This window comes from Glycine max, chromosome 18 (genome assembly GCF_000004515.6).
Source record: "Glycine max cultivar Williams 82 chromosome 18, Glycine_max_v4.0, whole genome shotgun sequence".
Classification (NCBI taxonomy): Eukaryota; Viridiplantae; Streptophyta; class Magnoliopsida; order Fabales; family Fabaceae; genus Glycine; species Glycine max.
In genome coordinates, this window is record NC_038254.2 from 38,981,899 (window position 1) to 39,007,496 (window position 25,598).

Genomic DNA, 25,598 nt, shown 5'->3' on the forward strand with positions numbered 1-25,598 from the left:
CTCAAGCATTTTCATATCAATTTACCCCTTTTTAGGTTAGTACTGTATATATTAGCAACATCCTATTTGGGATTTTTAGATTTTCAACAATCTTAACTATATATGCAAATCAATAGATTCATTTATGTTGATTGTACAGACTCTCATTCACTACAACAAGATGTATCTCATGATAATCACAACAATACCATCCTAAACTAACTACAATTGCATGAGGTTAGTTTCATATTCATATTGTATTTAATGTTTTGATTCTATCGATACTTCATCATTATTATCATCCCAATTAACAAGATTATAGAACTGAATACATGTAGTAATATTTGACATTTATCAAATCTCAAATATTTTTATTAGCCCGTGAATCGGCACGGGCAACTATCTAGTTGAACAAAAAAAAAACCCATTGAGACTTCCACTTTTCTATTTATAATAAAAATAAGTAAAATTGACTCATGGAATAAAGTGAACACCACCTCGATTATAATAAACTTAAACTCACAACATTGGTATTAGAAGAAGGGTTTAAGTCATTCTTGTCCTTTAATCTCAATTAGGAGACCTTTTTAGGTATGTAAAAAATCTCACATTACTTAAGAGTAAAAAAAAAAAATTTATAAATATCAATTTTTTCTTAATTAATCAAAGTGTCATTTAATAAAAGATAAAATCGTGATAGACCATTAAATACTAAAGTAACTCTAATAACAATTTCAGAATATTGGAGTCTATATATATATATATATATATATATATATTCGACAATAAATAAGGAAATAATAATTCCATCATTTTTACTTTTAATGGGTCCTATGATTTTTTAATTATATTATATTCTTATAAAGCAATCTCACAAATAATGATAATCTTCTAATAAAGTGTGTAAATGAATCATGTATATTTTAAAATTTTCTTAAATTATTTGATTAGAATAAAAAAAATCGATTACATTATTTAAAAATAATGCGGTTTTATAAAAGTATAAAAATATATAAAATTTCATTTACCAACCCTTGAAAGTAGTTTGGTTAAGTTGCCTGATGAATTTAAACTTGTTATGAAGTGAAAAGTATCATCAACCAACCAATTATTATCAATCACTGACAGTATAATTTCAACCTGAGTAAATTGACTGAACCGAATTATAATTATTAAAAGAATGTAACTTTAACCTTTTCAAATAATTATTTTTGAGGTGGAATCCTACGGGCAATATATGATTACACAGAATAAAGCTATAAAAGTCAATGAAATTAAATCAAGAGTCCGTCGGTTTCACTTTCAACATTTCGTTTTATTTTATTATCCATTTCTCATTCCTTACTCGTTAGTCGTTTCTACTAAAAAAAGCAAAACAACATTACATAATAATAATAATAATAAAGTTATCGAAAAATAATAATAATATTTTCCCTTAAATTTGACTCAAATTTGCTTTAGTTCCTTAAATTTTCTTTAAAAAATTTAGTCTCGTAATTTAAAAATAATCCACTTTCGATTCCCAATTTGTAATTTTTAAGTCTCTGATAAGCATCAAAATTGAATTATTTTTAATTTACGAAAAAATCACATTTTAAATTTGACGGAACAAAAGTAAACTTCCTAAAATAATAAAAACAAATAATTTAAGCCATAATTATAATTTGTGCAACTTTTGGCTTAGCTATCCTTGTGGTGACTGTGAACCAATATTCTGGCATAATTTTATTTTTTATTTTTTTATCAAGCTTTAATAAAGCTATGGTAAGGGGTGTTGTTTGTTACATTTCATCAGCAGCAATGTACTTTGTGTCTTGACACAATCCACACACACACCAGCATTTTCCAACATCCAAAAACAAAGTCCTAGGATAAGTTAAGAACTCCAATCTCTTGCACTTTCTTGTTTTCACATTATTATTATTACTACTTGTTTGTGTGTGTCTGTTCTACATTGTTGCTTGCTACCCTACCCATGATCTTGGAACTGTGACGAGATGCCACATTGATTAACAACAACAACAATAACAACATTAGATCTCAAGTTGGAGTCTTTGTTTGGAGACACCCATTATGGGGGGTGTGAGTCTGAGGGAATCATGGTGTTTCTGCAAAGGGGTGAGTAAGTCTGAGAGAATGAAAGCTGCTATTTTTACAGGGAAGGCTCAGGCCATGGCCACAATCGCCGCCACCGCCGCGCCTAATGGGGCTTCCGGCACCGGGTTTTTGATCCACAGGAACCTTCTATTGACCACTCACGCCAATCTTCCGTCGGTGGTCGCCGCTGACACCGCCGAGATCCGGCTGCACAATGGGGTGGCTGCCACTCTTGCTCCTCAGAGGTAACCCCCCATTTGAGGATAATGCTGTGATTTCGTTTTGCTTGCTGTAGTTGGTGTCGTGTGTTTGTCAAAATTGGAAGAAAATGTTGCCAAACTGTCATTATCTTTTTCTTCTGGTTAGTTTTTCTTTTTTTAAGATTTTTTTTTTTTGGGGTGGTGGTGGTGGTGCTTGAGATTTTGTGTGTTTGCTAGGTAGGAGAGGGAGATAGGTATGCAAGTATAGGATTATTGGGATTGAGGGTGGTTGGCTTTTGAGTTGAGATTTGTTTCTAGAAGATGGTTACCAATGCAGTTAATGTGGTCAAGTTGGATAGGAATTCAGTTCTAAATGTTGGAAACACATTATTGTTAGAATTGAGAAGAGTTCAGTTTGTTTTTTTTGTTAGAGATCCTAGTATTTGAAAGCTACTTCGGGTTGGATCGGGTAGATTCCCTTGTGGAGGCAAAAGCTCCCGTTGCTTGATTTTTCTATTTACAAGACTTGAACTTAATACATTGCTTGAGGGGAACCAAACTCTTTGAGACTGGGACCAGCAAACATTTGAAATGAAATATTAGCGCATCTTATTCTTTTTTTGAACTATTTCTGGATGCCCAATATACTTCTTGCTGACTGTATCACTGTACAACACAGTGACACATTCCACCGCACATCCTTCTTGTCTCTATTTTTTACGTTTCATTTGATGATTTATTTTTCCTTGACTTTCTGTATACCTGCAATTTTGTAAAGTTTGAAATTTTTTGCTGCTTGTTTCTTTTTATAGCAGTTGTACCTAACATTAGTTCGCTTTATCAAGGATATTCATGTAGAAAAATAATGGTGGTTGCTAATTTAGTTAATTGCTTGCTTATTAAAAAATTAGTTAATTACTTTTAGAAAGGTAACTTCTGCACGTATTAACCAGTATCATGTGATACGATTTCATGTGTTGATGTAGATGACATTGTTGTTGCTTATTCACATATCTTTCAGCTTAACTACTTAGTTTTCATGACTGTCTGGCCAATCCTTACCAACTTGGCCTACTAGCAGATAGAAAGAACTACCAACTGCAAAGTATGAAGTCTCATTTATTTTGAACCAATGAATTTATTTAATTTATGGTCAGAGCTAGCTATTTCTAGGCATAGCAGACCAAAATAGTAATTAAAGATAACTGTAAATGTTGGCTTGTGTTGTGTGCATTGATGTCAATAACCCAATAGTTATTATAGTTGGTTCTAGACTAATTATGATCCTTCGTAGAATCAATTATGTAAATGTGTGAATATGTATTCCTTCAAGATGCCAAAATTTATTCTCCTTATATATAATTCATGACGTTCTGGCACGCATTCATCAAACTACAGACTGGTATGATTCTATAGTCGGTAACTAGTTGTTAGCATTTTCATGTGAGGTATTCAGTAGTGTATGGTAGTTCCAGTCTTGTTCTTTAAAAGTACTTTATATCTCTTATGAACTCGTGTATATGGAATAGTAAGAGTTAAATACCAAGAAATCAAATTACAGTCTTATCTTTTATTCAGCAAAGGCAAAAATATATAAACAGAAGGTTTGAGAATCTTTTAGAAAGGCTATCTCATTTTCAATTTTTCCTTAATACCATTGAACATTAATAGTATGTTTTTCTGTTTAAAACCCTCAAACGGATGTTCAGCCAGAAGCTGGAATTTGTAGCTTCTCACAAAACTGAGCTTTGGAATGTGTGCCACATGGTGAAACAAGAAAACAAACACACACTAAATAGTTTTTTCCCTTCTCATTCAGTTCGTATATATGACTATGTGCTTGGCATTTACATAATTTGCCTCACATTTCAGAAATTATTGTCATTATTAACTTAACACACCTTGAATATATAGAAACTGGTGTATAATCTTTTTTTTTGGAAAGTTATCATAATTGTGGTCACACCTAGCCCACTTTAGTTGCGGTTCCTTTGGAGGCTGCCTTAATTGCAGCCTCGGAGGGGGCGGGGGGGTGTTTAGTCCTGCATAGACTAACTGGTTTCATGGGGTTGAGTTGGGCCCTAAGCCCAAATTCTAAAAGCTGGAAAAGGTATTTCAAGATGTAAACTTTTAGTTGATTATAATGGAAAATGTTGAGTGGTTGCATATAGAAGATGCACTGTTATCTGAAATGTGAAAAAGTCATCTAAATTTTATGCATAATATTTAACAAACGAACAATTCATGATACATGGAATGGAATCAAATCAATCTAAAACAAATTGAATGTCAAAATTTTGGTTTTGATGTTTTAGCATTTTGTCTAATTAATAATATAATTCTTATTACTTTGGTAGAGTTTTCTTCATAGGAAATTGTTGGAAAGCCACCTTAATTGTGATCACCCTTAGGTAGCTGTGGACAAAGAAGGTTGTGTTGAAGTCCCACATTGTGGTGGGTAGTCGTGGATAAAAGGGGGTATGCTGAAGTCCCACATTGACTAGATATAGTGCTGAGATCGAGGATATAAGTGGGTTGCAACCACACCTTACAAGTTGGTTGAGTTAGGCCTATACTCACTTTTTGACATGTTCCAAAAGAAAAGTAGACATAGAACACACTTTTCCTTAGTAAGACCTTCATATAAAATGAACCCAAAAAGAGTTTGGGCTCGTTTATTATACAGTCATACATTTTAATATGTCTAATCTCCCCACTAAGTTTGAATCTTGCATCCTTAAACTGAGAATCTTATGGATTTATCGGCATCTTATTAATATACTTGAGTAACTTTATTTACTATTCTTCCTTTCAAGCAAGTTTCTGCTGATTTTATTTTAGTATTTCTCTATTTCATATTACTCTTTTAGCTGAAATTCATAATAGAAAACATGGTTCTGCAGTAACTGATTCTGATGAAGACCAGAATATGTCAACGTGCAATAGAAGTTTGCTTTAGTTTGAGTACATTTTTTCTGGCATTATGTATCCAATACTTTAGCATCTCAATTCAGACTCTGCATTCTGAAACTTCAGTCAACACTTTCTAGTAGTATGTTTGAAGTTTCTCCTAGTACTCCTTTTGGCATGTAGATACAAATGACGTTTTATTTTGTAGAGCAGCACCATTTATCTTATGTTGTTTTTCATTCAATTATGCAGATTTTGAAATTTAATGTTTCTGTTTACTTTGTGAACATATATTGAATTAGATTATGCTTGTATACTGTTGCGTTTAATGACTTAATTTACATTGTGGTCTTACATTTCTTAATGATGATGTTATTCATATATATTATTTCTCTCTCTTTTTTTTAAAAAAAAAAGAATGTGAATTTGGGTTTTTCAAATCTCATATTGCTTCTTGCCTCATTGAGATCACTCCTTCAAAAAAGTTCCTTTTGGGAACATTCAAAGAGAACTTTAGTGTTTTCTACTCAGCTATTCGTTTTTATTTTTTATTTTGGGGGTGGGTAGCTACTTTTAGAGGATATATCTCATTGTCTTCTCCAATTAATTTATTATCTTATTATGAAAATCACCACTTACAGCAGTCCTTAGAGTGATTACTTGTAAACCAGTGCATCATTTTTTTACTTGGTTTCAGGTTTTTCATTACAAGTTCTGTATTAGATCTTACGATTGTGGGTTTAGATGACGGGGATGGAGACTCAAATGCACAGGGTCAGTGCCCTCACTACTTGAAGACCAGTTGTAAAGCCAATCTGGATCTGGGAAGTGCAGTGTACCTTTTAGGCTACACAGAGAAACAGGAGCTCACTGTTGGTGAAGGAAAGGTGGTCATAGCCACTGACAATCTCATAAAACTGTCAACTGATGGAATTCAATGGAGTCCTGGTTCTGCAGGTTTTGATGTGCACGGCAATCTAGCTTTTATGATATGCGATCCTATGAAATTAGCCACATCACCTAATACCAAATCTTCTTCAACTTCAACTTCATCATCATCATCCTCTTGGAAGAAAGACCACCCCATGCAATTTGGCATACCAATTTCTGTCATATGTGATTGGTTAAACCAGCATTGGGAAGGCAACCTTGATGAGCTTAACAAGCCAAAATTACCAATCATGCGATTGATGTCTACCGGCCAAAAGAGCGACCATTCATGTGCTTCCTTCACCCTGAGGCAAGTTTTCAAGTCAACTGAGGGTGATGATGATGGCACCCCTTCTTCATCAAACAACGCCTTGAAGGCAAGGGATCAGGGACCAAGCTCTTCTGCTGCTACCAACACAGTTGAAGAAGAAAGCTTGATCACTAATCCCAATGCTGCACATGTACAGGGAATTCCCACTCCAGAAATATATGAATCGCCTAGAGTAACCGCTGGCCCACTCAGAAGGAAAGAAAACATACCATTGCAGCTTTTGGACATCAATTTTCCTCCAAGGACTGCCAAACATGCAGTTTTTCCACAATTATCCAAACCAAAGTGTGCTGAAAATCTTGCCAAAGAACCTTTGCCCGAAAACCAAGTAGAAGGAGAACAAAACAAGCACACAAGGCCAACAACTCCTATTCCAGATGTTTCCTCAACAGGTTCTGTCAATGGAGCAGCTCAAAGCGAGGTTCAGTCTAGTTCGTCTCCCGTGGAAGTACACGAGATGCAAAATGGATACAGCAGCGAAGGCGAGACCATGTACTCAGCAGAAACCGCAGAGTCTCGCAACTACACAAGCCCTAGAGAGTTGAAGTTTCAACAAGTGGGAAGGAGCCAGAGTTGTGTGAGTTACAATAGGTGGGGTGCTGCACCAAGAAGCCAAGTTGCACGTGGGATGATGGTGGAAAATCAGAGAAGCTTCATGCATGTGAAGAGAATGTATTCACAAGGTGCAACAACTTCTCAGAGAAGCAATGACTATTTCAGCCCCACTGTCTCCTCAATCATGAAACGTAACAGCAGTTCAAGCAAGCCACCACCCCGGCAGAGTGCTGTTCATTCTCCTTCACCCAGATGGATGTTTTGATTGATTGATACTTTATATATGATGTTTCTACTTCATAAAGTAAAATTAAAAAAAAAAAAATTAAAGAAAAAGAGTATAGTGGCTTTATGTTTATATTTTTTTTGTTCTCCATATTTATATGCTCTTTATTTTTTATGGAACATGTGCAAAGACTAGTTATGGTGAATAAGAAATTTAAGCCAAGATGTAGATTTCTTTCAAAATGACTGAAGGTGATTACTATAGTTCCATGTTGAGTACAGTATTTCACCATGGATTATCTAGTTATTGAAGTCAACAGAAAGCCTTGAATTGAAAACTCCTTACTTCACTTAAGTTCACACGTTCTTGGGTATGTAATTATAAATCGAAATTAATATTAAAAAAATAGTGCTCTATCTATCCGTGCTGTAACCAAGAATATTTTATACTACTAAGAGCTGTTTTTAAGTTACGGATGAATTTAAATTTAAATATTTGATTATTCAACTCAATTTAGTCAATCCTCATTAACAGTTGCAATCAAATAAACAAAAATATAAGATTAATTTTTTTTCCAAACACGTACTATTTGTGTTGAAGGTTATCACCTGTGCGTTGTGTCTTTAATGTATTTGTGGCGCATCCAAAAAAATGCATTAAGATTTGACTCAATCACATCTCCCATGACACGTGAGTATATTTTCTTTTCTTCTAATTTTGGTATAAAGATTTACCTATTTTATGAGTGACTAATTTCTAGCGAGGAATTTAAGAAAACATCTTTAAAAAAAAAAATCTTTTTTCAATCATTTTTTTTTTTTATATTTATAAGGTTTCAATTCGAAACTTTATTTAAGAAATCTAAGTCTAATTCTACTCAAACCAGCATAATGTTGGTGTAAGTTTAGTTTTATTTTAAAGAAATTTATTTTTTAAACGAGCTTTTAAAAATCAAATGATTTTTTTTTTCATATTTAATATTTATGAAAGGTACAATGTACCCTGTGAATTGTTCTGAACCGAGCTCTACAAGCCCAATATGTTAAAACGGACTACTCCAACCTAGATGCCATCCTCGGCCTAAACTAATAACTGAAGTATAGACCCAAGTCAACCACAGTACAACCCAAACACAGATTGCTTCTCTGCACCCAAGTACAGAAGAACTCACCTTGACTCAGAGTAAATTGATAATGTAAGCATAAAAAAAAAAGTGTAAATTGCCAGTGTTCTACTCTGAAACAGACTAATATTACTCCTCAAGACCTTGGACTCTATGCTAAGTGATCCAATCCATCTAAAACACTAGATTTAAGGGAGTTGCTAGGTGCACCCAGCAATATTGCTGGTGCACCCAGCAATTTATTGAAACTACCATTTTGCCCTTTAAAATAAAATTATAAAAAGCGCGAATGTAATTTCTGGAAGACTTTTTTTCGAACAGCTTCTTCTTCTCTCCCGGAACAGCTTCTTCTTCTCTCCCGGAACAGCTTCTTCTTCTTCCGGAACCTACTTCTTCTTCTCTTCTCCGTGAAGCTTCTTCTCCGCGAGGCGCGCCAAGGCTTTCTTCTTCTTTTCCGCGAACAGGTTAGTTCCCCTTCCCCTTCCCCTTATCTTGTAATGTGCATCACTGTTAGGATAGCAATGGAACCTTAGCATAGCAATGGAACCTTAGGATAGTAACCTTAGGGTAGAAGACGAGAGGGGAGAAGACGAGAGTACGCCGGAAAAAATGGCGGAAAAGGCTGACGGAGAAGTCTTCCGGAAGACCCGTTAGGGATTCTTCCGGAAGTTCCGGAAGAACATTTTCCGGAAAGTTTCCGGAAGAAGTGTTCTTCCGGAAGTAACCAAACGTCTTCCGGAAGAACACTTCTTCCGGAAGATTCCCGGAAAACCTCTTCCGGGAACTTTTCGGAAGAAGTGGTTCATCCGGAAGAATTCCGGAAGACGCGCTCTTCCGGAAGAACTTTCAAATTTCCGGAAGACCTTTCCGGAAGAACCCCTTCTTCCGGAATGTTTCCGGAAGAACCACTTCTTCCGGAAGTGGTTTTTTTGTTTTTTTTTTTTAAAATTTTTTTAAACAGAAATTGTTTTGTTTTTTTTTAAATGAATTATTTTATTTATTTTGGTTATTTTGTTTTTTAGATTTTATGAAAAATGAAGTTTGGGTTTTTGATGTCATGTTTTTTTTTATAATTTATATTGTGTATTTTTACTAAATATTAATTTGTAAATTATTTTTTTTATAAAAGTAGTTGTGTTTGTTTTTGTTTATTGTTTATTTTTTTAAATTAGTGTTTTTTCTTTAAAAATGAAGTTGTCTATTTTTATAATTAAAGTTGTGTGTTTTGGAAGTTTTATAAAAATACTAATTTTTTATAATTAATTAGTTTTTTTTATTATAAATGAAGTATTTTATTTTCTAAAAAAATTGTGGATGTTTACTAAATAATTTTTTTTACATTAGTTGTTTAATTTTTTTTTAAAATTAAGTTGTGGATGTTTAGTAATGAATTATTTTTATATTAGTTGTGTTTTGTTTTTATAAATGAAGTTGCTTATTTTTTTTTTTAAAAAAATTAACTTGTGGATGTTTACTAAGTAATTTAGTTGTGTTTTTTTTAGAAATGAAGTTTCTTATTTTTTTTTAAATTAAGAGTTGGATGTTTACTAATTAATTTTTTTTACATTAGTTGTGTTTTTTTTTTTTATAAATGAAGTTGTTTAATTTTTTTTTAAAAATTAAGTTGTGGATGTTTAGTAATGAATTATTTTTATATTAGTTGTGTTTTTTTTTTATAAATGAAGTTGTTTAATTTTTTTTTTTAAAATTAAGTTGTGCATGTTTATTAATAAATTTTTTTTACATTAGTTGTTTTTTTTTTATATAAATGAAGTTGTTTAATTTTTTTTTAAAAATTAAGTTGTGCATGTTTATTAATAAATTTTTTTACATTAGTTGTTTTTTTTATATAAATGAAGTTGTTTAATTTTTTTTTTAAAATTAGGTTGTGTATGTGTGAAAATAATTTGATTTAAGTTAGTCTTATTTGTTTATAAATAAAGTTGATTTTTTATAAAGAAAATTGTGTATATTTTGACCGAAAAAAATACGTGTTCGACATGATTTACAGATCATGGCCAGAACACGAGGTTTAGGTCGTGCCATAGGTAGAGTTGTAGGCAGAGATAGAGCTGCTGACGAGGATGCTGGCGATGTTCCCGAGAGACGTAGGCCTACTGCCTCAGCCCGTAGGCTACGCGTTCATCAGATGACTACGGAGGGACGTGATATGGCTGAAGACATTGCTGACATGACTGATGATGTCCCTGAGCAGCCTACGGAGGCACCTGAGATGCGTGCGGACGCACAGGGTGCTGATAGTGGTGAGGGGTCAGATGGTGATGATGCTGCAGAGGGATTCCCTGGTGGTCCACGTGACCCGTCAGTGCTGACATCATTTGCCAAGCATGTTGCACATGCTGTGTGGAGTGGACAGGTATTTTAATTTGTTAATTATTTGTCATTGTTTATTTATTTGTTTATGATTAATTTTTTTTAATAATTGTATAATTTGTACTTCAAATCAGGAACGTCCTGATTTGAAGTTAGTGTCACATGGGAGGAAGGTGACACTGATTGGGAGGCCAGTGCCTGAGATTGAAGGCATGGTGGCTGCCACAGGATTAAGTCCACTGATAGATTGTTCAGTTATTACTGGCGATCCTGGACTTATATCCGCATTTGTGGAGAGGTGGCACAGTGAGACTAGCACCTTCCACCTTCCTGTAGGAGAGCTGACGATCACATTGGATGATGTGTCGTCCATCCTACATTTGCCCATCACTGGCGCCTTTCACAGTTTCCACGCTCTTTCTACGGAGGAGGCCAGATTCTTGCTTACGGAGTTGCTGGAAGTGTCTGCGGAGGAGGCCAGAGCCGAGACAGCACTCACACGTGGAGCATATGTACGATTAGGATGGGTTCGTGACATTTATGAGACCAGATGTCAGGCCCGGCGGTGGATTGTCGCAGCTCGCGCTTATCTGCTGCACCTTGTCGGTTGCACTCTTTTTGCTAATAAGAGTGCAACATACGTGCATGTGGTCCACCTTGACGCTTTCCAGGACCTCGCTCATAGTGGTGGTTACGCTTGGGAGGTTGCCGCGCTGGTTCATATGTATGACCAGTTAGATGAGGCTTGTAGGACCACCACCCGACAGCTTGCGGGGTACTTGACGCTACTTCAGGTAAATTTTGTGTTTATTAATATTTTAGGTTCGATTATGATTTAAACATGTTTTTATGTTATGTTAACCTCAATTATTGTGTAGTGCTGGATCTATGAGCACTTCCCTAATGTGCATCAGTGCGTGACTGACGATACATACCAGGAGACGTCCCCACGTGCTTCCCGGTGGTTGACGTCGAAGGCGCACATGAAGGGCATCATAGGAGCACCCTACAGGGCACGTTGTGATGGTTTGACCGTCACAGATGTGTCCTGGTTGCCGTACACGGAGCATCGGGGTGTTAGGGCGTTTCAGGAGATTTCATCGTTCCAGGGTCAGCTAAGATGGGGTCCTATGATCGTCACAGTTCGACCGGAGAGGGTGGTACGCCAGTTCGATTACATCCAGAGCATCCCTCCGCCGCCTGTTAGTGCACGATTGTCACACGATCAGATAGATGACAGGTGGATGGAGTTTGCGGATCACTTACTACCTGCGGATCAGCCTTGTCTAGTGCCTGGGCAGGTATCTGCGAATTACATTGAGTGGTTTTTCCGCATATCTCACCCTTTCATGACACCGACCCAGGCAGCTGACCAGCAGAGGGATGCACCAGCTGCAGACCCTGAGGACTACATACAGCCGCCCAGCCCCCAGGTTCCAGTGGCATTTGACCCCCCTCCATATGTGGTAAGATTATTTGCGCGTTTAATGTTTTATGAGTTGTTGTTTATTTTGATTTTCATAATAAATGTTTTTACTGACTTTGACAAGATGATTACGAGGGATATGAGGCGATTGCACAGAGGTTGGAGCGTGTGCTCAACCTTAGGATAGTCACTGCAGGCACAGAGTTATATGACATTATGCAGGAATGCCTGACGATCGCGAGAGGGGGACCCAGTGCTGATGGGACGGTCAGGGCTCGTCAGAGACGCCGCACGGACCATTGATCATTGTATTTATTTTGTTATGTTGTAGTTGACATGAATATTTGTAATTATTACAGTTTTTGTTTAATATAGTTGACGTGTTTTGCACAGTTTATTATTTTATAATATAGTTTGTTATTCCGATTGTTTGTGGTCCTTAAGCGAAGTTTACGGTTGTTTTAAATTTATTTTTGAAAAAAGGGAACCTAGAATCATGAATTTTGTTTGTAAGAATTACATAAAAAATAAAAGTTTTTAAAATGATTAATAATTCATAAGTGAACCCTTTTTCCATGTTCAAGTACCCATGTTTGTAAGAATTACATAAATGAACCATTTTTCCATGTTTGTAAGAATTACATAAAAAACATAAGTTTTTAGAATCATGAGTTTTGTTTGTAAGAATTACATAAATGAACCCTTTTTCCATGTTCAAGTACCCATGTTTGGGATTTTTTTGCGTGGGTGTGCCTGTGCCCTGAGACAATGGAGGGCGGCCATTTCTCATGTTTGGACGTCAAAGAACCCAAAAAAAATAGTCCCGTTCCCCGGTTCCGTCAACTAACACGTCAAAACAAAGCCTCAAAATCCAAAAAAATACGAAATGAACCCTTTTTCCATGTTCAAGTACCTATGTTTGAGATTTTTTTGCGTGGGTGTGCCAGTGCCCTGAGACAATGGAGGGCGGCCATTTCTCATGTTTGGACGTCAAAGAACCCAAAAAAAATAGTCTTGTTCCCCGGTTCCGTCAACTAACACGTCAAAACAAAGCCTCAAAATCCAAAAAAATACGAAATGAACCCTTTTTCCATGTTCAAGTACCCATGTTTGGGATTTTTTTGCGTGGGTGTGCCTGTGCCCTGAGACAATGGAGGGCGGCCATTTCTCATGTTTGGACGTCAAAGAACCCAAAAAAAATAGTCCTGTTCCCCGGTTCCGTCAACTAACACGTCAAAACAAAGCCTCAAAATCCAAAAAAATACGAAATGAACCCTTTTAACAATTAATTTTTTGGACCACTGAAACAACACATTCAACTTTATTATGGGAATTAAACACGCCGTAAACATATAAAGGTTACATCAACGAAAAAACAAAAAATTAAACATCACATTCAGTTGTTTAGCGACGTCCCACTAACCTCGTCTTCAACATATTTAGTAAAGACAGCTAAAATTTCTATTGGTCCATATTTTTTCCAGTAGTTAGATTGTACTAACACCTTCAGCAGTTCTTCGTTGGTGATCAGCTCATTTATTTCATATTTTATAACCGTATCTGAATACTCAAACCGAGCTGGTTGGCGGAAAAACAATCGTCTTACCGTTTGTGATTCGTGAATTCCAAGAGGGGGAATCCCTTTAGGTGCAACTTGCTTGATTAAATTCTTCAGTTCATCGATGGTACATGTTGAAGGAATTTGAAATTTCTTAGGATTTTTTCCTGTGAACGCGCATCCAACAAATTTGTTCTGCGGTGGCATGTTCCATTTGTCGTTGTAATACAGGATCGCGTCATGAATACGAGACATAGTGCGTTCAAGTAAGTTTATTATTCCATCTGGTGTTCTTCCAACGGTGCATAATAACTCAATCGGACCAACACAAGAAAATTGATCATTACACATTAACATTGTGTTGACATCGTCATCATTTATCAATTTGATACACTCAAAGCGAATTTGGTTACCTGTATCGGTGAATGGCTTTCGGTAGTGAATTTCATCCAAAAATTGTTTGTCGGATAGCTGAAGGGTATTGTGTATTCTGGTTTTTAGGCTTGCAAAATCACACCTATTTGGTACTTGAATGGGCACCGGAGTTGAAGTTTGGAAGTAAACCCCAGTATCATTGTGAATAATCGATCCATTTGGATAAATGAAAGCCAACCTTTAGTTAACAATCGTCTGACTGCTAGTTTCTCCTAGAAATGCCATAGTTTGTGTATCAGTTGGGAGATTATTTGAAAGCAAGATAATGTGTGATTTAGTAGCATAGTCTGCCATATATATAGATGGTTGTGACCGAGCCTTTGTTTAACTTTGTTTACAAAAAAATAGACACGCATAAATGTGTAGTCAAGTCAGCCAATGTGTTGTCGCTAATGTGTAGTCAAGTCAACCAATGTGTTGTCGAGCGACTGCTAGTTTCAAAATGTGTACTGAAGTCAGCCAATGTGTTGTCACGCTCAAACTGTAATACGCATGCATGTCATTATGTGTTGTCAATTATGACAATGATGTATGCTGCACGCGTAAATGATTTTTGTTGGACCAACAATTTCCTTGCTTAACCAAACGAGTAGTTGATAATATTAATTGGTTAGTAACGGGTTACAACAAATTATATCGCATAATGAATACAATTAAATAAACAATGCATGTTTAGTCTTCATTTAGGTCTACATAGTGTGTTTTGAATGACATCAAGCTTGTGTATTGCTGCATTCTACTAATATATGGAATTGCCCATTGCTTTGCCTGAGAATAACAATTGGTTGACCACAACAGCGCTGGAGGCGGTAACGGACAATGGTCTTTCAAATAAACCTGTTGTACATGAACAAACATTATATCATGCACTGACCGTGCCAAACGAACCAGCGAAGTCATTGCATAATTGTTACACTAACTATATTCAATGTACCTGAACAAAATGATTTCCAAACACGTGACCGACACATATGATGCGGTGGCCAGAAGAGTCAGGTGGTGGTTGACTTTTAAGAGGGAAAAATGTCATGCTTTGTTGTTGGGACAACGATACAAGGATTACGTTATACCGTGAAGCAATCACATATCCCATGTCTGTTATATCCATCCACTTGTTCACACTAACCTGAATGAACCAAACATACACATGTAAGTAATTTAAACATTGTTATTAAAAAAAATTAACCTAAAAACATACCTTTGAAAAGCCATCAACAAGTAGGGACAACTTTAATTGTTCAAATCTCTCTGTGCCACCGAAGAGGTTCATGTACTCATGCGACCACCTGCCAAGTTCTTTAAGCAATTCATTACGCACTAACGGCCACGAATCTTCCCCCATACCTAATAAAGCGCCAATGGACCGATATCCACAGTTACCATCCGCTTTCACATCCACAACGTCACGAATGAAACCTTGAAAGAATGACGCAAATTGATCCAACATCGGGATGATCCTTGTTGGCTGACGCGGTTGAGAACATGATGCACTTCGTTTCACTGGAGAGTTGCTGCTTTGAACAAAATGAAAAGCATCAACATACTCCCAGTAAGACGGATCACGCTTTGTGGATGTTTGACTTCTTTTCATCGGTTTCTTCGGTGCACCTTTAGTGTTCACCTTTGACGGAGGAGGGCTTATAGAGTTATGATCAGGGTATGCGATTTCTCGAAGTTTACTCTTCAGATTTACTTTGCCAGCCACATCAAGTTCATCAAACCTTTTAGATATGACCTCTATTTCTTCCTTGATGGTGACTTCCGTCTCACATAACCCTTGGTCTGAAAAGCAAAGTCTCCTCCAAAAAAGATGGACTGACTCCAATGGGATGCTGCTAGCAGTATACCTAAAAAGCTCACATGCACAAGGAAGCCCGTGCGTGCTTCTCATCACACAACCACAAGAAGAGAGATTATTGCCAAGATAACGTAGACGGTCAATCTCAGAAGCAATCTGATTTAAAGCATCCCTCGAAACCATCCCAAGAAGCCTCTTGTATAAGGTTTTTTTATATACATGGCCAACCACATGCGTACTGGTTTCAAAGGATGCTTTAATTTCGACGTGTTGCAGCGTGATCATGTTGTTCATGGCATCCCAAACACTACATAGGTCTCCAACGCTATTTTGTAGTACTCTTTTGAGAGCCCAATGAGCTGATTCAACCCTACATTTAAAATACACAACAAACATGAAAATATACAACAATTAAATACCATTTAATATTAATCGTTACTAACAAATAAAATCAGTTGTTAATACCTGTTTGTTGTTGTGTTGCCTAGGTGCATGACCTTATTCGTCCATGCTGTAATAAATTTTTCCTTGTGGGGGATAATCCATGTGTCATTAACATAGTCAACGAACATCGGCCAAGGCGAACAAGCAACTTGAAACTTCTGATGTGACTCATGGAACTCGTATTCGGACAGACAATCAACCAAAGTACCCCAGCTATCCATTACATAGTCCCACACATTTTTTTCCCCGATTAAAGATTTGCACTTCGCCTTCACATTCTTATCGATATGAAACCTGCACAACAAATTAGTAGACTCGGGAAACACAGTTTTCACTGCATTCATCAGTGCTAGGTCTCTGTCAGTGACAATAACAAGAGGGAGGCGATCGTGTCTTAAAAATAGGCCTCGAAATCGTTCCAAAGCCCATACAATATTATTAACACGCTCAGCCTCCAGATATGCAAACCCAGCAGAGAATGTCATCGCCGTTGGTGTCACTCCAACAAAGTCAAGTAGTGGGAGTCTGTACCTGTTTGTTTTGTAGGTACTGTCTATAAAAAACACCAGATGACATGCATTGCATAACTTTACTGCATCTGGGTGACACCAAAACAGATCACGCACCACAACTTCATCTTTCAATCTATGCCAATGAATGTATTGATCACGTTCGAGAAGCTTCATCAGATGCTGTATTTCGGTATCAGCTCCTCTTATTGAAGAACGATATGCACTTCTTGCATTGTAAATTTGCTTTATCGTGGTGTAACTGTCGACATTGTGTTCCTTCAACGTTAGCAAGATGTTTTTCGGTTTCACCATCGACTTTGTCATATCAACAATAATTTTCTTTTCTTCCTTAGTCAATCGCCCGGCGTATGGATGTCCAACTAAGGACTTCGCCAATTCATGATTATGAATCCCACAGATCAACTTCACCATACAACCTTCCCCTCCACGCACTGGTTTCCCACGAAGCCTGAAGGGACAACCACATTTCCTACTCCCGGTGTCTTTTCTAACGAATTCTTTATTTCTACACTTGTACGTACCACTCCTTTCACACCCAATTAACACAAATGAACTTCTTCCTCTGCTACCGGTCTCTGTGTCAGATCTCATAATCACTGCAACAAATCCATTTTCATGGGCAACTGTTCGAGCCCATTGCAAAACATCATCTCGAGTAGCGAATACCTACAACGCAACCCTAACATATTAATTTTCATACAAACCATCAATTCAACCAATGACTCAAATTATCTATGATTACCTGAGATGTATTAAAAGCATTTGAACAATCGACATGTGGTTCATTCACTCCACATTCGTCTTGATTATCATAATCATAATCCATATGAACTTCTTGTGACATTGCAAAGTCATACCTCCATTGATCTTCGTCCATCTTAAGGACATATGCATCATACACAAGTACATTCAAATTATCATATAACCACATCCAAAAATTTACTACACCTTAAATAACAAACATATTAATAGCACATATGCATCATACACGACTATATTAAAATTATCATATAACCACATCGATAAATTGACTACTTATTAACTAACAACTAATACAAATATATTCTAAATTTATAACTACATTATTTACTTAAACTAAACTTATCACTATAATAAACAACTAATAAAACATTTTTGTACCATTATACATTTAAGTTACCTAAATCATTTAATATTATACCATTATACCTAATTAAATCAATAATCCACAACATATATAAAACAGAAATAAAAAAAATTATAAAACAGAAATATATATATATATATATATATATATATATATATATATATATATATATATATACCATTATAAAACAAAAAAATTATTAAATGAATTTTATTGTTATAAATTTTAATGTCCACAATATATACCATTATACCTAATTAAACAAATAATCCATTAATCCATTATTAACTAACAAATATATATATATATATATATATATATATATATATATATATATATATATATATATATATATATATATAAATTATAAAACAGAAATAAAAAAAATGCTAATAATTTAACATTCCGGAATCAAACTCGAACCCTTGTCAGAATCAACATCAGATACCTCAGTCACTACCATGAATAAGTCATGACTAATTGTTTCCTAATTGAAAGAAATCACAATGAAATAACATTTATTTTGGAAAAAAGAAATATGAATTGAATGTTAAATATATTTGTTTGTGAAGAAACAGTTACTGCCAAAATTAGAATTGTGAATTTGTTTGTGTCGATTGAATGTGAGAAATTTAAAACTCATTCTTATCTTAAACTAAAGTGTAATATTCGACATCATACTATGGAAACTATTCGTGGGACATATTTGACGTGAAAAATCACGTTTTTCCTGAAGCTGCTTTTTGTTGGACGTGAAAAATTGCATCCTCAAATCATTTCCAAAACGCACTATATGTGAACAACTTGAGTTTGTTCTGTTGAAACCATTCAATCCAACATGCCTATCTAACCAAATTGAGCTATCATCTTTTCCTTGATACGATGGTGACAATGAAATTTGAATTTATGACTTCATCCAAACTACCCAGACCCCCTTTCCACTAATCCAATCCTAGTGGCTGAGTTATCATAGTTTAATATCCGGTTCCAGTGTACTCTAAGACTACAAATTTGCAATCAAAATTTTAAAAATGAATAAAAAATAAAAAATAACTACCAACAGAAAAAGTTATCCATTGATTATAGTAAAGAGTTCATGTACATTAAGCCAAAATCGAAAGCAATTCCCATATCAGTATTTTGTGTATGAAGTTAAAAGCCAAAAATCTTTCGCAACTCCCAATCAGGTAATTGTCATAAGCTAATTCAGAACATCATGCGAGATTTGAGACCGCATCAGCTGGAACTAACATCAACTCCTTTTTGTTGCAGATATTCCTTGGCCTCAACAATGTCCTGAAAAGAACCAAAATAAGCAACTTTCTTTGGCGACATGCCACAATCAGCAAACCATATTTGAGTTCTATCTAAGAAAAATGGCTTCAATTTTGCCACATCATGAATCCAGCACTAGTCCATTATAATCTCCATTATAATCTGGTCATAATGATCAGCTCTACTGAATTGCTTAAAGGAAAATTAGGAGGATAAAACTAGTAAGTGCATAATAACCATAACAATTGAACTATTTGAACAGAGTTAAGATTTGGGGGAGCAAAATCATTTTCTTATAGTAGATGCAGTGCAATTTTGGAAGAGTTAGAGCAGTAAAGCACTCAAATTGGTGTTGAGATTCCTAATGTTGGCAAAATTAGGTTTCTATTTAGCTGATGGAATTTACTTTCCGCCAGCATATGGAAAGAGGACCAACTAAAATTCACAAACGTATGAGAACAAGAAAAGAACCTTCATTGATGAAAGTATGTGTTGGAGATACAAAAACATTCATTTAAATCTACCTAATAGAATAATTGGAGCTTGACATGGAACAAGTGGCATACTATATGTTCAGTGAGGATGATCCATTACAGCATGATGGACATTGTTATACAACAAAGCAAGAGGAATATGAATCATAATCTAGGCCTGCAGTATGTCAGATATGAAATATTAAAATATCCTTGTGATTACATTGGATTTACAAAATTATCCTTCTATCAGTTCTATGTCCAGTCCAGCTTCTGCACCTACATTTTTTTCCCAATCAAAATGATAAATATGAGGGAAGGATCTTGGTGATATAATCCAACCAACTCCAGTGGTAAATGACACAGTCATTAATTAACTCCCTACGTAATTAGAACAACTGAGACATGCACCCCATGCATTAAACTAAAGAGTGGAGTCTTTATATGTTTAAATATTCATACCAGTTAGAAACCACTGAATTATAAAGGGCCAAATAGTAGGTGGCAGGGGGAAAAACAAGTATGCTTTTATGAGACTTGTGAGTTGTGACTGGCTTGTTTTTTGTGGTCTTCATCTTTAAGACTATTCATTTTTTTTTTTACTTCTCCTTTGTAATATTATAAGAGGACATCTTATCCTAATAACTTTTTTTAACCTCAACAACATCTAATTTTGATGAATCTCAATAATAGCTAATTTTCCATCCAAAATAAGTATGTGGAAATTAAACATAATCATCTTTTCAGTCCAGAAATCATTTATAATTTATACGTATATTTACACAATTGTGAAATGAGAGTAAACTACAAATGCATGCACATCTAGTAACATCCATATTTCAAAGGCACTATAAAAGCACAAACCATGGATTTAATTGGCTAACACTACCATATCTAATGAACAGAAGGTGTAGAAGAATACCTTCTGCAACAATAGAGCTTCTTGAGGACAGGTTGGAAAATTCATCAAACCAATTCCAACCATTAAAAGACCATAACATCCTAAAGACACAACAAAATATATGGGTAACTGCACAGGGTACAGAACAAGGCATAGTCAGCATTATGCAGAATAAAATCCAACAAAATAGAGTTACAACAGGATTGATTCAGGTGGAAAAGAAGGCTTAGGTTTGAATCCAGCTGCCAGTACTCATTGAGGCCTGTTGCATGCCCTAGCCTTGGAAAGAGAAAGCAACCCTTCCCAAAAACTATTTTGTACCAAAAACAAATAAAAAATAAAAACCAAGCATTAATAACATTAAGACTACCAACCAAGTATGGCTGCGTGGAATCATAGAAGTTTGTAGAAGGCCAACCCATAATGCAGTAATGGCCATTACCAATGTCAAAATCTTCACAATATGCTTCATTTATCAATCTGAAATTAGATCAATTATATAAATGTGTGTATAAATTCATTAAAACAAAAAGTGGTTACAACTTACAATTGTAAATGCTTCATGACAAAACAACATACATTGGTATGGGTGTATGCATGTGAATAAAAAAGTGGGGAGGGTGACGAATCAGAAGAAAATGATAAAGGAAAGAAACAAAGACAAGACAAGTCTCGAAAGTTGAAGCAAATTGCCAAAAAAAACCCAATAATTTTCACTAATATTTATGAGAAAGTAAGATCTATGTTAATAATTCTTGATGTGAAGTGCACCTTAACTATCTAAAGATGCAAAAAAATTTGAGCAATAAGAGTTCTGTTTAGAAACTCCCTTCCCTAACAAAATATCAGAAATCAAAATACAACCACAACCCCAGTGTCATGAGCATGACTCATGAATCACTTTAAAGTTTGAAGGTGACGGCATTAAGCCTATAATTAGTATGAGAGACACGATAGGAAAAGAATGTAAAACATCTATTCATGCTTGCTATAAAAATAGTTGCAATCTATATAAAGCATTGATACAACACATGCATCCAATCCCCCCAAGAAAAGGGCTCCAAAATGACTAATACATACCACGAACAGCATGGATATAATCATTTAAAATTCCAAATACACACACAAAGTGGCTAGGTCTATTTAATTTTTTATGCAATTTTTAATAACAGAAAATACGACAGCAATGCTTTTGTAGCATACCACTTTAACTCTCCCAGTTTTTTCATTTCATTTTGGCACATGGCATATGTCAAGATATTATAAATCTTGAAGAATGATATCATGAATTATGAATCTTAATTGTTAAACACATACGCATGTTCACAATTTATAAAATTTAGTGTGTGTTCCTATGTATAAGTTTGTGCTTCATAGGTAGCAATAGTGTTGAATTATTGTACAACATCCTGGTATGTTTACAGCATGCAATTACTGTTAAAATTTTAGCCTAATTCTTTCAAACCTTCAGACAAGAGTACAAGACACAATAACCGTAATACAAATCTACTAGTACAAGAATCCTCCTTGACTCCTTAAATTAAGAAAACTATAATTGCTGCCACTACCACCAACAAGTTACCCATGAAAAAATGGAAGTCCAGTAAAAAATAAAGCCATTGCTCAATCATCCAGCATCATTAGGAAGAAGTGGATGAAAACCCCCACCAATTAAATCCACATAGCTATATGCATAAAATATTCAAACATAATATTTAAAATAGAGCTTTAAACAATCAGGACCTTAAAAGGTACACTCAAACACTTAGACATAAGAAAAATATCTCAAACAGGCAAACCCATTGAGCATTATCACAGATGTCTAGATTCTTAGTGATAATATAGTAGTTTCAAATACATCAGACATATTCAGAATGCTCATATAGCTTTAAACATGATTTAAGAGGAATTGTCTGCATGTTATACATTCGGGAATTTCTTATATATTTTTAATACTCTCAAAATTTAATAATATCTCACAAATCTTTCGTACCTTCATCAATGAACCAAAGAGTAAGAGAATTAAGATCAAAGGAACCCAACCCTTGAACAAACTATTACATAGTAAAAAACTTGTGTAGCTACAGCCATCAGATGGGATTTCCATGAAATTCATTTCATTGTTAACAACAAATATGATAGTTAAATGACTCAAAGCCCTTGCACAATCTCCCAGCATCATTTGGCAGTTACAAGAAGAAATTCCGGCCAGTTAAATTCATATTTCTCAACTAATCCAAGAAGTACAAGAGTAATCAAAGATGTAGAAGATTTTACATCTGAACCTGCTTTGATTCCAAGAATAAAAAAACATATTAAAAAGGCATTGTATTACTGGACCAAAAGAAACGAAGAAACTTCCTAAAAATCAAGACCAACAAGTCCAGACCTAAATGGAAAAACAAATATCAAAAGAAAACAGACAAACTCATTGAATTAGATGAAGGAATTCAATTCATTACATTCAACCATCACACATCAAATGTTTTCAAAATGCTAATATAGCCTTAAAAGTTAAAACTAATTAACAACCATTATATCAATATCAATGCAACCACTGCTAAAAACGTAAGTACATACAGAATTTCAAATCATTTCCTACCTCCAGGGAAGGATCAAAATAAATAATCAACTGGAACCGCATTCATGAAGAAACCAAATTCTCCATGACTACTTAATTGAATTAAAAACTATTTTCCACTTCCATCAGATGGGATCTCCATGAAAATCATTTCATAGTTTAATGCAACTCAAAGCCCTTGCGCAATCTCCCAGCATCACTTGGAAGTATCAGATACAAACCCTATCAACTAAAAACCCGTGTCACTAAATCAAGGAAACCAAGAACACAAAAATCATCACACATCAAATGAATCAATTCAAAACAGAGATTTCCATTATATTCAGAATGGCACCAATTCCTAAACAAAGAAAGCATTTATGATGGTTATTGAATTAAAAGCTATTTGCCACTTCCATCAGGTGGGATCTCCATGAAATTCATGTCATAGTTTAATGCAACTCAAAGCCCATGCGCAATCTCCCAGCATCACTTGGAAGTATCGGATACAAACCCTATCAACTAAAAACCCGTGTCACTAAATCAAGGAAACCAAGAACACAAAAATCATCACACATCAAATGAATCAATTCAAAACAGAGGTTTCCATTATATTCAGAATGGCACCAATTCCTAAACAAAGAAAGCATTTATGATGGTTATTGAATTAAAAGCTATTTGCCACTTCCATCAGGTGGGATCTCCATGAAATTCATTTCATAGTTTAATGCAACTCAAAGCCCATGCGCAATCTCCCAGCATCACTTGGAAGTATCAGGTACAAACCCTATCAACTAAAAACCCATGACACAAAATGATGGAAACCAAGAAGGCAAGAACACAAAAGTCATAGCACATCAAATGAATCAATTCAAAACAGGGGTTTCCAATTTGCATCATATTCAGAATGACACCAATTTCTAAACAAAGAAAGCATTTTTGATGGTTATGACAGCATATCCTAAAACTCATTTCAAGCATGCAAGGTTATCAAAAACTCGAGAGTCAGCCTAGACTCGTGGGAGCCCTGTAAACTCGTAAGAGTCTACTAAAAATACCTATAAATAATAAACCAATTCAACATTTCGACAACATAATAAAGCAAAAAAATAAAGCAAGATGTCAACGATTAAAAATAATAAAAAATCAACCACAATCCACAGCCAACTAAAATGGCAACAATAAAAGAAAAACAATATATAGAAATCCTGATATTCTAAACCAAATTGGAACATAAAGAAAGGATAGGACTAAGAACTGTTACAGCTTGAAAACGTATTCTGAACTCTGAGGATCCAGGCACCGTTTAAGTCCAAGTGAGCGAGGTCTTCCCCTTCACCAGAACAGTGGGCGAAATCCTCCACCAAACAAGAATAAACGCAATCGCGAGTGAGATAGGAGAGGAGAGAAGACCAAAACCGGACTTGGAGAGTAGTCGCAGAAACAAAAGGGACGTCTTCTCCTTCGATTCGAGGTTACAAATACAATGACGGATCAAGGGTTTGTTTGTTCAGTTCGCCACTAAACGTGCGTTTTTGAGACACGGATCCATCCTCGAGAGTCTAGTTGAGGAAATCCAGATCGTTTATTAAAACCAACGATTCAACGACCGAGATCCTTGGGTGCTTATATATCTTTTAGTAATTCAAATTTGAATAATTATTTATAGGTTTAATTATTCATCCTATAGTTTTCATTTATTAACTATAAGACTAAAATGAATAAAGTTAAAATCTATAAGAATTAAATGAATAATTAAATCTTATTTTTATCAATTATTTAAATTTTTGAAAAATTATTTTTTGTCTTTTTTTCATCGTGTTAACAGTATCATAAGTTAATAGTATGTAATTTGTAAAAAAAAAAAATCCTCTCATATTTTTTTAAAAATAATTTCTGGCAGTTTAAAATTTACTCTTGAGTCCACCAAATTTGCTGCCAATTTATCCAAAAACGTGTATATTTATGAGTTAATCCTTATGATGCCTATGGAGTTATAGGAGTTGGCTCACCATTTTGATAATCATGCAAACATGTATTTCTTCCTTCGTATTATAACTATCCTCCTAGATTATTTTATAAAGATTGAAAAAAACCAATAAATAAATAAAAAAGAATAATAATTTTATAAAATTAATCTTATTATTAATTTATTTATTTTTGTAACTCATATAATATTCGAAGAATATAAATAATTAATGATATATTAAAAATTGAAAATAATAATTATTTTAAGATAAAATTTTCTTTCTTACTAAATGATTATTATGGGACAGAGACACTACTTGATTTCAATGCGACATTACATAGAACTAGGATCAAACATATTTTATATAAAACCACTTCAAGTCATAACAGAAAATTGAACACAGAATTGAAAATTG

The 25,598-nt window shown here is 34.8% G+C and overlaps 2 protein-coding genes across 5 annotated transcripts; one reads left to right on the top strand and one right to left on the bottom strand.

Moving 5' to 3' along the window:
* The first annotated feature begins 1,761 nt into the window (after nt 1-1,761).
* LOC100812315 (uncharacterized) lies at nt 1,762-7,558 on the top strand. The gene is made up of 2 exons (XM_003551353.5): nt 1,762-2,321; nt 5,884-7,558. The coding sequence occupies exons 1-2, from the start codon at nt 2,053-2,055 to the stop codon at nt 7,265-7,267; spliced, it is 1,653 nt and encodes a 550-aa protein (XP_003551401.1). The 5' UTR covers nt 1,762-2,052; the 3' UTR covers nt 7,268-7,558.
* An 11,501-nt stretch (nt 7,559-19,059) lies between these two features.
* LOC100796507 (dolichol-phosphate mannose synthase subunit 3) lies at nt 19,060-24,816 on the bottom strand. Of its 4 annotated transcripts, none has more exons than XR_001386314.2 (4): nt 24,479-24,816; nt 21,029-21,134; nt 20,676-20,783; nt 19,060-19,301 (listed from the first exon to the last, which is right to left on the bottom strand). XR_001386314.2 is itself a non-coding variant. In XM_006602446.3 (4 exons), the coding sequence occupies exons 2-4, from the start codon at nt 21,124-21,126 to the stop codon at nt 19,242-19,244; spliced, it is 270 nt and encodes an 89-aa protein (XP_006602509.1). In that variant the 5' UTR covers nt 21,127-21,134; nt 24,479-24,797; the 3' UTR covers nt 19,060-19,241. The 4 variants fall into 4 exon arrangements, 1 of the variants encoding a protein (XP_006602509.1); XR_005889659.1 differs by having other exon boundaries at nt 20,676-20,755; nt 24,479-24,811; XR_005889658.1 differs by lacking the exon at nt 24,479-24,816 and adding an exon at nt 22,648-24,463.
* Between the last annotated feature and the right edge of the window lie 782 nt (nt 24,817-25,598).

Coding starts and splice junctions, on each gene's coding strand:
- LOC100812315 (XM_003551353.5), top strand. CDS start 2,053: ATGGGGGGTGTGAGTCTGAGGGAATCATGGTGTTTCTGCAAAGGGGTG. Junction 2,322..5,883: donor GCCACTCTTGCTCCTCAGAG/GTAACCCCCCAT, acceptor ACTTGGTTTCAG/GTTTTTCATTACAAGTTCTG.
- LOC100796507 (XM_006602446.3), bottom strand. CDS start 21,126: ATGAAGCATATTGTGAAGATTTTGACATTGGTAATGGCCATTACTGCA. Junction 20,784..21,024: donor CACGCAGCCATACTTGGTTG/GTAGTCTTAATG, acceptor TACCCTGTGCAG/TTACCCATATATTTTGTTGT. Junction 19,302..20,675: donor AAGCTCTATTGTTGCAGAAG/GTATTCTTCTAC, acceptor GGTTCTTTTCAG/GACATTGTTGAGGCCAAGGA.